At 37.1% G+C, this 13,787-nt stretch overlaps 1 protein-coding gene across 1 annotated transcript in view; it reads right to left on the bottom strand.

Annotated features, from left to right (window-relative positions):
• Positions 1–9,683, bottom strand: part of PDE7B (phosphodiesterase 7B) — a 310,652-nt gene extending 300,969 nt beyond the window's left edge. The window contains exon 1 of the mRNA XM_040627828.1: positions 9,154–9,683. Within this exon, the coding sequence (XP_040483762.1) occupies positions 9,154–9,174 (21 nt within the window). The 5' untranslated portion in view covers positions 9,175–9,683. The remainder of the gene's footprint in view (positions 1–9,153) is intronic.
• Positions 9,684–13,787: the final 4,104 nt, after the last annotated feature.

Raw genomic sequence — 13,787 nt, 5'->3', positions numbered from 1 at the left:
GAGGTATGATGGATTCCTGAGGTGGCAATAATGTAACAATGTCCAAGTTCTTGGCCTGGGTCATGGCTGTGCAGGTTCACTTATAAGAAGTGAATTGTTACATACATTTCTATGATGGGTATTTTTCTGTATATGCACTATTATTTAATATAGAAAGTTAAAAAATTTAAAAAAACTATATTTCTCTTAAATGTTTAAAGCACCCAACTATACACAAAATAGTTACAACTTCATGAAATAATTTTTATAGTTTGTAAGAAAATAGTACCAACTCATACATACACGGTGCTTACTGTCTTTCACACACTGTTCTAAGCATTTTACAGGTAAACCTCGTTTGATCTTCTCAACAATCTTATGAGGAACTAGTATAAACTCTTTTATTTTATCAGTAAGTCCAGTGAGGCCCAAAGAGATTAAGTAACTTTCTCGGGATCAAACGAACCACAATGAATGGCGCCAGATTCTGCACCATTCACCATTACACTATACTGCCTCTCACAGCCAGGCTTCTGAAGTTTAAAGTATCAGATTCATCCATTGTGAATTCATTTAAAATGAAATAGTGTTGTTCCTTTATCTATTGGAACATCCTGTAAATAAATATATCAAATAGATTGCTTTAACATTTGAAATAGATATTTTTGTGTTTTGCATAAATAAATTATTTCAATTCATGCTTAGAATGATTAAAAATGAATTTCAAACATAAAGCATTTTAAACATATAAAAACAATAAAATATTGACATAAAAAAGCTGGGATTGCATACCAACTCTATTAGCTGTAACTTCTGTGAACCTCAATTTCCTTGCCTTTAAAATGGACACAACTAATCTTTTCCTAATAGGAATGTTTCAAGAATAAAGTGACTTGATATTTGTGCTATGAATGGAGTGATTAATTACATATAAGAGCCAATGCAACTGCACAGTAAGTAAATCCTAGAATTTTAGAACCTAAAGTTACTTTACTTCAAATTTACATTTCAGGGGCACCTCAGTGGCTGAGTCGGTTAAGTGTCTGCCTTCAGCTCAGGTCATGATCTCAAAGCCCTGGGATGAAGTCCCCCATCAGACTCCCACCAGCAGGCTCCCCCGCCCCTTCCTGATCAGCAGGGAATCTGCTTCTCCCTCTTGCTCATGCTCTTCCTTTCTCTCAAATAAATAAATTAATAAACAAACAAATCTTTAAAAAATAAATTTACATTGCAGAAACACAAAAGTCAAAAATTCTAAATAACTTGCTGAAAGTATTACTCTCAGAAAGACTACCATCTGGAACTTGAACTCAGGGCTTTAGGTTACAAGTTTAGTGTCCCTTGAAAAAGTCGGAACCTCATTTTTTTTTCTTCCTGCTTTCCCTTCTCTTCCACAACATAACATACAAACTGATTTTTTTTTTAAATTGTAATTATTATCACTTAATTTAATAAATGCATTTATTTGTTTTTAAAGAATTGCATTAAAGAAGGCCTTTTCAGTAGGGTATATTCTCCAAATCACTGTCTTCTTGATATGAATAACCACAGAAAAAGCTTTTATATACATTTGTTTTCAAGTTTGAGAAGGTCTTTGCCTTCAATCTCTCTCTCATGCACTCACACATAGGCACTTGGGACAATATATTAATAAAAAAAAGAAGACAGTATTTCTCAATTATTATATTTATAAGCCAGTGAATTATTTTAAGTGATTAATGATTTTTTTAAATAATGAAAATAGATTTATGGAGAAAAGTTTAGAATGTTGCTTCTGGTCGTTCAAAAACTACAATCACAAAAATTCCTATTAGTTTTATGTTTACCCTTTCATTTTATTTTTACTTGAAGATTACTCTTTACTCCAAACATAATAGTAAAGCCTAGAAAAACATAAAATAAAAATTATTGAATAATTAAAATGACTAATACTTATGTTTTCCCAATCAAATTAAAAACCAAATTGAAACTGTTTTCATTTTAGTTGAAAAAGCAAGAACACTAGTCTTAAAGACATAGTAATATGCTATATTTCTATTACATGGAAAACAACTTTTTTCTTAAATTTAATGACCTTTTCTAAATCAAGGCATTCTTTAGACCTTTGTATTTCTGCAGCATCTCCTTTTATGAGAATGCTTCTACACTTTTGTGAATGACTGAGTTCTTTCATCTGACTGGACACAGCTGGCAAGTAGCATAATGAGAAAGGGAAATGAAAGTCTTTTTTTTTCCTCCTGGAAAACCAAAAAATATATAAATCATATTCAAACTGAAGCTTTAGTTGCTTGTATTGCAGACAAATGACACATCTTAATACAAATAGTGTTTTCTACCATTTTGTGAGCAAATGATATTATAGTAGAATTTAATTTTAAAGGTCTATCAATGATGTGTGATTTCCCTAAACACTATTTGGATGAATATAAATTTTGTGTATTTAATTAATTGAAAAAACTAAACCAAACTGACAAATTCTAAAACAGAAAATTTGAGTAAAATGTTCAAACCAATAAAATATGTACAGTAAACTATGTATATTCAGTTGATGGAGAAAAATCTCAAATAGTTGGGCACCCAACGTGCCAAAAAAATTTCTTAGACATGTGTGAAAGCTAGAAGGAAATTTGACCTTCCCTAAGCCCCTTGTTTTTGTCCATGAGGAAACTGGTGCTTAGAGTGATGATTAGCCCAAAGTTACTCAAGCAGGAGTGACGGCCTGTCTGTCTCCTCACGTCAGGTTACTGGTTGGTCAAACGGTGCTCCCTCACCACGTCAAAGGCACACGGGAAAAACTCAAAAGGATTGAAGGAAGAAGCTAATGAAGCAATTTAAAAACAAAACAGAACTCTTCCTTTACTTCCTATTTTTTCTCAACTTTAAATATCACACAACAATAAATAAATATCTGTCATTTCCCCCACTGTAGATGTAATAAACTTATGGGGAGAAAAGCTGAACAATTCTAAAGTATATGCATGAAAAGTAAGTCTTGCTCCCATTCCATACTCCATGTACTCCCAGAGGCGTCCACTGTTCATGATTTTTATTTGAACTTCCAGAAATTTTCTGTCAATGTGTATGAATGTGTATATATAGTTGTGGAAATGTTAATGTAGCCTTTTTCTTTACTCGATATATCTTAAAAATCATTCCATATTTGTGCATGAGGATCTAGCACATTCTTTTAAATAACTATATGGTTTTCTATTGCATATATTTAAAGTAACATATTTAACAACTCACCTATAATTGGATTCAGGAAGCTTCTGATTTTTTTTATATTACAAAGAATATAAAAATAAATATAATTTGATATGTTCTTAGACTAAAATTTACTAGGGTCAACCAGTATGTAAGTCATTAACCATTTGACATCTTTTGATACCAAATTCTGACCAAGTCAGGCATATGTTAACCTCCTTATGTCTAACCTAGACCCAGGGTAACAGCTGTACCCCAGAGTGGCTCTAGACCTGACCTCCCATCCCAGGAGAAGAGAGACATATTCTTAGAACTCTGAACTCTTAAATATTCTTTCAGTATATTTAAGTCATGTATAAACTCCTTTTTTGAACAGAGTCTTTACTTTGTATAACTGAAGCAGTGGGCAGGTAATGATAATTTTCATCGTGTTGAAAGGATATTTTATGTATTTCTTATTTATATGTTAATTATGACAATGTAAAACACAAAAAGTCTTAATAAGAAAACAATCTGAACAGGAATTTTAATAAAAAATCTTATGTGAATTTACCAACCACTAGAAAGGAAAAACTAAAACAAACATTACTCCAAACTTTACTAAAGGAAACTCCATCAACATCCCATTACCAATCTTAATTTTTTCCATCTTCTGCTTACAAATGTAAGAAAGGGAGGAGACAAGGGAAGGAGGGAGGAAGGGAAGCTAAATGTATGACATAAACTTTCTTTACTGGCATATTGGCTAAGGTTATTATTTTCCTACTTCTATACTACATGCAATAAATGTATAAAGCAGCCATGAAAGGATTTAGATTTTTAAAATACTGGGGTATTTATACAGTAGTATATTAAAACTTGTATATTACTTAATAGGTTCCTGTGTGTTTATTGAGTTATTTTTAGTTTTATCTGAAACTACAAACCCTGCTCCCTGTTCTCCATGCCTGAGCTGTTAACTGTAAACTGTCACCCAGAGGAGATGCCAGGAGGAATGTTCTGACCTAAGCAGGATCTCACCAGTGTGTCTGGATTAGGGTAACTGAATTGCATCAAATCCCACCACTAGGATGAGACAGTGACCCTGGACCATCACGGTAAAGGTCTCAGAGCAGGTACTAAATGGACAACAGATTCACCAAAAAAATATTTTTCGTCTGAGGATTGCTCCAACTGAATTATCAACACATTTTCAGTTACTCTAAAGAAACCAGAATTCAGTTAAGGAGATATTAAACTAAATAATATAGAAAATCCAGGATCGTGATTGGCACTCAAGTGAAAGACACTTGTCATGTAACATTGAAGTCCCCCCCTACAATGAACACAGAGCATGTCCCTTTACTGTATGAAGGAGCACTACAGCCTCACACAAGAGAAATGGGACAAGGCGAGGTGACCTTCCCTGGGGAGCAATAGTCTTCCTGAGGAGAAATTCTCCAAACTCAGGGCCTTATTTGGCCTTTGTTTTTCTTTGAAAATGAGAATATTTTGGAGGTGAAATTATGTAAATTTGGAAAACAGAGCAAAAGCAGAGTATAAAGGGAAGTGGAAGAAATAAAGGATGAAAGAGGTAGAAGAATAAAAACAAATGAATGATAAGAACTCAATACTAATCTTGTCAGATTTGGGAAGGAAAAAGGCATTCTGGAAATATTCCAACAGCCTCATTGAAAGATGAAGAATCTTAAAAAAAAATAAAAAATAAAAAATAAAAAATAAAAAATAAATAAATAAATAAATAAATAAATAAATAAATAAATAAATAAAGATGAGGAAACTGAGGCTTCCAAAGTTTAAGAAATGTGCTCTAACTCACATGGGTCATCTCTGGAAGTTCCGAGCTCCTACGTAAGACCTCCCAACACTGAGGGCATTTCCCAGAACACCACCGCATTGCATCAATACTCAAGACCACCACAGCTTGTGACCATTCCCTGCTTATACCAAATGGATGCTGGCATCTGGGACTGCTATTAAAGTTCTTGAAGGACTCTTGTTTTCTATACTCCTTGGGGTTCCAAGTTCAAATGATGATAAAGAAGACACCATCATCGCATTGATTTAATTCACTGATTTAATTCACCATCTCCATCCTGCGTAGTAACTTAATTCAACCAATGCGGAAAACTTTGGCTGTCTTTAACGTATTTTTTTTAGACCACCGTTACATATATTATTTCAGAAGAATGGTAATGCCTTCAATTGATCATATTAAAGATTGCAATAATAGAAATAAATACATAGAAAATTTAGTTTTCTTCTCAAATTCTAATTTGCATAAAGTCACCTCTTCTCTTTCACTTTTCTTCATCATCACCTCCCTCCACACTCTCCTTTGTTCCTCCATTTCTCTGCACAGACTCTCCTATTCGTTTATATGTTCAACTAGAACATAAATTTCCCAAAGGCAGGAATCATTGCTTATCTATCTTTGTATTTGTTCACTTGACATGTTGAAAACACACAGTGATGTTTTTTGAATAAAGGTTTGATTTTTCACAATTATATATTTATGGAATTATTTTAAAGACTCCAAATTAAGAATACTATAAAAAAGTTTCATCCAAAAAGGACTGTTAGAAACACACTACAATCAGTTTCCTTTATAGATAATGAAACTGAGGTCAAGAGTAAGCAAGTGGCTCAGAGTCACCCATCTAGTTAGAGCCTGAATGAGGAGACCCACTCTGGTCCCCTGTCTCTGCCTGCTGGGTTTTTTTGTTTGTTTGTTTGTTTGTTTGTTTTTTAGTGTGTTCCATGCAGGCACTTTCTAAGTACAAATGAAATCATTTAGATACCTAAATGATTCTTGAGAAAGTATAAATACCTTGGTAATACACTAGAACTTTGACATGCTCCACTCTCTGTATTCAAATCACTAACAATGCTTGTATATAGTAGATATTCAGTCAGTTTGGGTTTCTGCATCCTTTTCCCCCTTCTCTCCCGCAAATTTCCATATCGATAACTTTAAACATTGCTAATACACCAAGTAAGCACCATCTCATGCCTCAAAGTTAGCATGTCCACAAAGCCACCCAGGATGCTCCTAGAAGCCAATGGTACTGATCACAAGACTGCTCCCATGTGAATGATGGGAGTGCTCCCCAAGGCACATGGTTGGGAGAAATGCAGATGCCACCACGAGGAAGAACTGTTAGGGCTCATTGCATGTCCAAATGCCAAATCCCTTCTTTCTCAGCCAGATGTACCTCCTAGATGAGAGATTCATACTTGTCTGTAGGCTACTTTCGGGATACGTGTGCAAAGTAGCACATGTGTGTCCACCATAGGACGGTAGATTTTTTGAATAAGACATTCTGTACATCCAGGGTCCCTGGTAATTTACCTACTTCCCCCAATAAGTTGTCCCCCAAAAGTCAGTGTGAGTTGAACCACTTAGACTACCTGTTAGCTTTTACATTTATTTTATTTTATTTTAAATATTTTATTTATTTATTTAACAGAGAGAGAGACAGCCAGCGAGAGAGGGAACACAAGCAGGGGGAGTGGGAGAGGGAGAAGCAGGCTTCCAGCAGAGGAGCCTGATGTGGGGCTCGATCCCAGAACGCTGGGATCACACCCTGAGCCAAAGGCAGATGCTTAATGACTGCGCCACCCAGGCACCCCAGCTTTTACATTTAGATGTTCTGAAGTATATCCTAATTCTTAATTTTGATAATTCTCTTTAATATAATGAAGCCCTCTTCATCTGGCTTGAGATTAGTCTAGCGCTTAAAAAATTCCTTCCAACACCATGTCCTGTGAGTTGACAAGCAGCTTCCCCTATGATTTGAGCCTAGCTAACAACAAATTAGACTTTGGAAGATTAATTACTAGGCAGATGCATTTTCAAGGTGGTACATTCCCACTTGGAGGAAACTTGGTCATTTTACTTTCGCATCTGTTTGGAGTAGGATGTCCTTTGGCTGAAAATAACACAAGTCAACGTTTAGAATGCCCTCCTCTGTACTATTGATGTGTTCATTTCTAGATTATATTTTAGGCTGGATTAACACCAAAAACATTTTTCAAAGACAGTCAAAAATGCCATACTTTAAAATTATTAAAATAATTTACAATATATGAAAAGTAGTAAGTGCTCAGCAAACATTTTAACTAGTTATTTATTGAGAACTGACAATAAATAGTTTTGTGTTGAACACCATGTAAAGCACCAAAAGATGTACTGGTATAATGATTTTCCCTAAGTCGATGTCTGTTCCTGACACATCTTGGATTTTTCCACCCTTACCCTAAGTAACTTGATTCAAAAAAGGGTTTCTGCTAGCTAATTTGCTAACATATAGTCACCACTGATTTTTGTCTCCTGTTGTTCAACTGAGTCAGTACGGTATGAAATTGGACAGCTTATAATGTGAAGAAAAAAGTCCTTTAAGAGGATACAGTCTTCAGAGTTGCAACTAGTTAACTTCGGGCTTCTACTTGAGAGAAAAAGCAACTTCACTTTATTAGAGAAAATGTCAATCAAGACGCAACTACTGACACCCATCTTTGTTTCCCAGGCGGTAATACAAGATAAAGCAGAGGAAATGGAGGAGCCGCATTTGCAACACACAAAGTCCTTGTTTTCCCACTAGGCACTGCAGAAAAGCGATTGTCCATTCACAGCACATCCTCTGCATTTCGGAGCTAATATTTTTGCAGTTCTTAACTTAGTACATTTGAGTCTAAGGCAGTTAATTTTGTTAACCCTTTGAAATGCACTATGTCTTTGATACCTTGCTTCATATTTCTAACATGACCCAGTTTTTTAAATTTCTGTTTCTCGAGGTGGAGACTAGAAATCTTTAAAAAAAAAAAATCAAGTTAAGAAATTTTGGAAACAGAGTCATGGTTTCAAATAATTCTGTCTTACTTGCTATTGCATAACTTTGAGAAGGGTAATAAGGAAATCCACATTTACCATATGTTACTGGAATTGCTTTTACAAAAATGGACTCTGACAGAAATGATTTTTAGCAGGGGTCCCCCTCAACACAGAATAGTAATGTGTCATTGAAACAACATTAGCTCTGTGTTATTTGCCCTGCTTCCTGCAGCATTTAGTGTGTTTACTGTATATGCCTGCCTTCTGGTGCAAAGAGGTTTACTCAGTCACTCTGGCGAAAGCACATGAAGAACAGAATCTGTGGATGATTAATTAGATCCCCGGCTCAGTCACTGAGGTCTCTAATTAAACATCTCACTCCACTTTCAACTATTGTAGGAAAAGATAATTAGCAAATCCACAGTGTTAGTAAAGAATGTTTTAGTTTCCTTTATAAATAATAAGATCTAAACCATTGGTCATCTAACCCAGTGCCTGCACCTCCTGTGCAGACTTCCAAGTCCAGAATATTTTTTAAAAAATGCAACAAGGTGATAAAGTGCATTTTCCTCAAGAATTCATTTTTCTGACATACCTTCTATAGGTTTTTCTACCTTCAGCCTTATTACCAGCTTATTCTTCTCTTCCTACTAATTTCTTCATCTTGAAGTCTGCTATCAACCAACATGACAAACTCAAGAGAAAAAAAAAAAAACTGATTTTCTTTTTCCCTGTCCTGCAACCCTCACCAATCTCTGTACCAATATTTTCCTGTTCTGCCTCCACCAAAAGGAAAAATGACCCAACTCTAAGATTTATGTTAAGAAGAAATATTGCATTCATTAAAAAAGAAGGAAAAAAGGAGCCCTCCTCCACGGGGGCTCAAAGTGCAGTGAAAATCCCGGAGTCTCTCATTAGGCTGGTTGGAATGAAACAGTTAATTCAGGGTAAGTGATAATGTTTAGTCAGTTCGCCTAGAAAAAGGAAGGAAATTCAAAAGCTGGTTGCTGTAGTAACAATCACAGACGAAAAAAATATATATGTACAGGTTCATTTTAAATAAAACTCCTGCCATCTCTCTGTGATTCTGTTCTCTCAAGAAAAATGAGCTTGCCGCTTAAATTTGTTGTACCTACCTCAACCATTAAACAAGACATTTAACCATAGTGGCAGTTCTGTGACCTTTGAATGCCGTGAAATCTCTGAGCGGTGCTGCTTGTTCATGAAGACTTGTGCTGCAGAATCCAGCAACTTCATCCAGGATTAGGAATACAATTAAGTAAAAACAAGAAAAAAAAAAAAGAAAGAAAAGAAAGAAACACAAAAGCACCCAGAGAAATCGAGAGAGAAAGAAGGTAGAAAGATTCTCTCTGGGTGAGTACACGACTTTTCTCCCAGGCAAGCGCTGGGACAGAGCCGAGCCTGCTGCAGTGCCCAGACCCACCGACTGGCTGGGGGAGCAGGCAGGCAGCCGGCCTGCTAGGCTGGGAGGTGCTGTCAGTTGCCACAGGCAAGGAAAAGCAGAGACCAATCGGCTTCAACTCTGGCAGCTTACTGGAGTGGAGCCTTTTCTGTTTATGTTTCCTCATTTCAAGAGTGACGTCAAAGGGTTTAGTTTTTCCTCTGCATGTGCTATTAATTTTAAAGTACTGTACTATGGGAAGAATGTGTGTGTGCCTGCCTGTGGTTAGCCCCGGCACCCTACTCTCAGGAGAACCCAAGAAACATTTTCTATACTCAGGAATAAATTTTAAAAATTTGAAATACCTCGCGGTTGCGTGTATCAAAAACAAAACGAAAAATAGACAAAAAGCCTTGAGCTAAATAATAGCGGCAAGATTTATATATATATTTTTCCAAATGTGAATCTGTGTACATATGCCCACTTCACAGCTGTTGCTTATTTCAAAACTAACTCATTGTCAACCTTACCTAAAAATGAGTCGTTAGTTAATCTTTAGAGTCATAGATGCAGAGTTCTGAAAATGAGTTGGTGAGCAATATTATGTGCAGTGAAAAACAGAAATCATGTTTATGCTGCGGATCCCTGATTTTCTATCTTTCCTCCAGTCTCTGTGGTGAAGCGTCAGGATTATTCATGCTAGGGAGATCCTTCCTGCAACTCCTCACAGGGAGTCATTCAAGAAGCAGGGCGCGCTGATGCCATACAGGCATGCTGGGGTTTCAGTATGTCCTCTCCCAAAGTGTGTGAAGGTACAGTTATTTAGGGATACTTCCTCTACCAGGGGTCCCAGCTTATCCCTGTATTTCTCTTCCTACTCTGCAAAGTCTCAGTGGTGGCCATCTGTTGTTTCTGCCCCCATATTCTCTCCCTTCTCCCCCTGCCCCATTCTGCTACCTCTTTTTTTTTTCTTTTGGAAACTTTCCTTTCTCTATCTATGGATTGCAGAGCCTTCCCCCCAACCCCACCCCTGAACTCCCACCCCACAACAGAATTATGAGGGGCCTGTGACCCAGGCTGGCCAATTAGATTTCTCCCTTGCTCTAGACACAGAAAATGTTTTAGGGGTAGGCACATCACTCACGAAAGGCCAGAGTCCTTTTTCAAATATTAATACTGATTCTTTGAGAAAGGAGGTATTTATATCTCTCTATGAGCCTACATGGTAGGGTTAAACAAGCCTGTAGTTGTTAGGGTTCATCTTTGATGTTGAAGATACAGCAATGAACAAAACAGATAGTATCTGCCTTCATGTACTTTACATCTGGGGGAAGGGTGAAGACTGGCAATAAAAATAAGTAAATATATAATATCCGTTGGTAATAAGCCTTTGAAATAAAAGGCTTGAAATAAGGCTTTGAAATAAGGGCAAAAGTAGTGTGGGTGTGTGTGTGCATTTGCTGGTTAGGTATAACAATCATGGAAGCACTATGATAAAGCAACTTGGAGCAGAGGCCTGAATGAAATGAAGAAGCAGGTCATCTGTGTCTCTGCATTCCAGGCAAAGGAAGCTGCGTAACGTCCTAAGACGGGTGAATGCTTGGCATATTCAAAGAACAAGGGAAATAGAGTGGCTGGAAGAGAATGAGCAAAAGGAAGAAATGGGTTTAGGGAGATATGTCTGTGCCAAGATCAGGAAGTATTTTACAGGCCACTTAAAGTATTTAGACTTTATTCTAAGATGGCAAACCTATCAAAGTGTTTTGAACTAAGGAATGCCTATGATCAACATAAATTCTAAAGGGATTTCCTCTCCTGTGTGGAAAATAGACTCTAGAGGAACAAGGGTAGAAGTAGGGAGACCAATAATGAGGCCATTGCAATAATGGTTTAAACTTGGGTGAAGCTGGGGAATGTGAAGGGGGCCAGAATCTGGAAGGGTGTACGTGTGTGTGTTTGTGTGTGTGTGTGTGTGTGTGTGTGTGTGTGCATAGAGAATTAGCAGGATTTCAAGATGCAGGGTGTGAGAGAAAGAGAGGGATCAAGAATAATTTCCAGGATCCTCTCTTGAGCAAACAAGAATAGAGTTACCACTTACTGATAGGGGGGTAACTGGAAGAAGAACCTGTTTTGAGCTGAAATAAGTGGTCCTGGGCCTTCATTCAATGGCAACGAATATTTATTGATTATGTACTCTGTGCGGGCACTGTTTTAAGTGCTAGAGATGAAGCAATGAACACGAACAAACACAAAGGCCCTTGCCCTCATGAAACTTAGATTTTTCTGAGAGGAGACAGATCATAACAATTAAGTAAAAGATTACATAGGATACATTGAGTAGGAGATGTGGAGTAGATAGTTAAATATATAGGCCTGGAGTTCAGGGGACAGTTCTGGGCTATAGATATAAATTTGGAAGTCATTGTATATTCAAGATATTTTATTTTATTTTATTTTTTTAAATTTTTTATTATGTTATGTTAGTCACCATATAGTACACCCTTAGTTTTTGAGGTAGTGTTCCATGATTCATTATTTGCATATAACACCCAGCGCACCATGCAATATGTGCCCTCCTTAATACCCATCACTGGCCTATCCCAGTCCCCCACTCCCCTCCCCTCTGAAGCCCTCAGTTTGTTTCCTAGAGTCCACAGTCTCTCGTGGTTCATTCCCCCTTCTGTTACCCCCCTTCGTTCTTCCCTTCCTTCTCCTACCGATCTCCCTGCTATTTCTTATGTTCCATAAATGAGTGAAACCATATGATAATTGTCTTTCTCTGCTTGACTTATTTCACTTAGCATTATCTCCTCCAGTGCCGTCCATGTTGCAGCAAATGTTGAGAACTCGTTCTTTCTGATAGCTGAGTAATATTCCATTGTATATATGGACCACAGCTTCTTAATCCAGTCATCTGTTGAAGGGCATCTCAGCTCCTTCCACGATTTAGCTATTGTGGATAATGCTGATATGAACATTGGGGTGCATATGGCCCTTCTCTTCACTACGTCTGTATCTTTGGGGTAAATACCCAGTATTGCAATGGCTGGGTCATAGAGTAGCTCAATTTTTAACTTTTTAAGGGACCTCCACACTGTTTTCCAGAATGGCTGCACCAACCTGCATTCCCACCAACAATGTAGGAGGGATCCCCTTTCTCCACATCCTCTCCAACAATTGTTGTTTCTTGCCTTGTCTATTTTTGCCATTCTAACTGGCGTAAGGTGGTATCTCAGTGTGGTTTTGATTTGAATTTCCTTGATGGCTAATGATTTTGAACATTTTTTCATGTGTCTGTTAGCCATTTGTATGTCTTCATTGGAAAAGTGTCTGTTCATATCTTCTGCCCATTTTTTGATTTGATTATTTGTTTCTCATGTATTGAGTTTGAGAAGTTCTTTGTAGATCTTGGATACCAGTCCTTTATCTGTAGTGTCATTTGCAAATATATTCTCCCATTCCGTGGGCTGCCTCTTAGTTTTTCTGACTGTTTCCTTGGCTGTGCAGAAACTTTTAATCTTGATGAAGTCCCATAAATTCATTTTATCTTTTGTTTCTCTTGCCTTTGGGGATGTGTCATGAAAAAGGTTGCTCTGGCCGATGTCGTAGAGGTTGCTGCCTATGTTCTCCTCTAGAATTTTGATGGATTCCTGTCTCACATCGAGGTCTTTCATCCATTTGGAGTTTATTTTTGTGTATGGTGTGAGAGAGTGGTCAAGTTTCATTCTTTTGCATGTAGCTGTCCAATTTTCCCAGCACCATTTATTGAAGAGACTGTCTTTTTCCCACCGGATGTTTTTTCCTGCTTTATCAAATATTAGTTGCCCAAAGAGCCGAGGGTCCATTTCTGGGCTCTCTATTCTGTTCCATTGGTCTATGTGTCTGTTTTTGTGCCAGTACCATGCTGTCTTTGTGATCACAGCTTTGTAGTACAGCTCGAAATCCGGCATTGTGATGCCCCCAGCTTTGTTTTTCCTTTTCAACAGTTCCTTGGAGATTCGGGGCCTTTTCTGTTTCCATACAAATTTAAGGACTATTTGTTCCAGTTCTTTGAAAAATGTCCTCGGTATTTTGATCGGGATAGCATTGAAAGTGTAGATTGCTCTGGGTAGCATGGACATTTTAACTATGTTAATTCTTCCAATCCATGAGCATGGAATATTTTTCCATCTTTTTGTGTCTTCCTCAATGTCTTTCAAGAGTGATTTATAGTTTCTAGAATATAGTTCCTTTACGTCTCTGGTTAAGTTAATTCCAAGGTAACGTATGGTTTTTGGTGCTATTGTAAATGGGATGGATTCCCTAATTTCTCTTTCTTCGGTCTCGTTATTCGTGTATAGAAATGCAACTGATTTCTGAGCATTGATT

This window comes from Ursus maritimus, unplaced genomic scaffold (genome assembly GCF_017311325.1).
Source record: "Ursus maritimus isolate PB19 unplaced genomic scaffold, ASM1731132v1 scaffold_13, whole genome shotgun sequence".
NCBI lineage: Eukaryota > Metazoa > Chordata > Mammalia > Carnivora > Ursidae > Ursus > Ursus maritimus.
The sequence above is the reverse complement of the archived record's forward strand: the minus strand, read 5'-3'. Positions and strand labels throughout refer to the sequence as shown.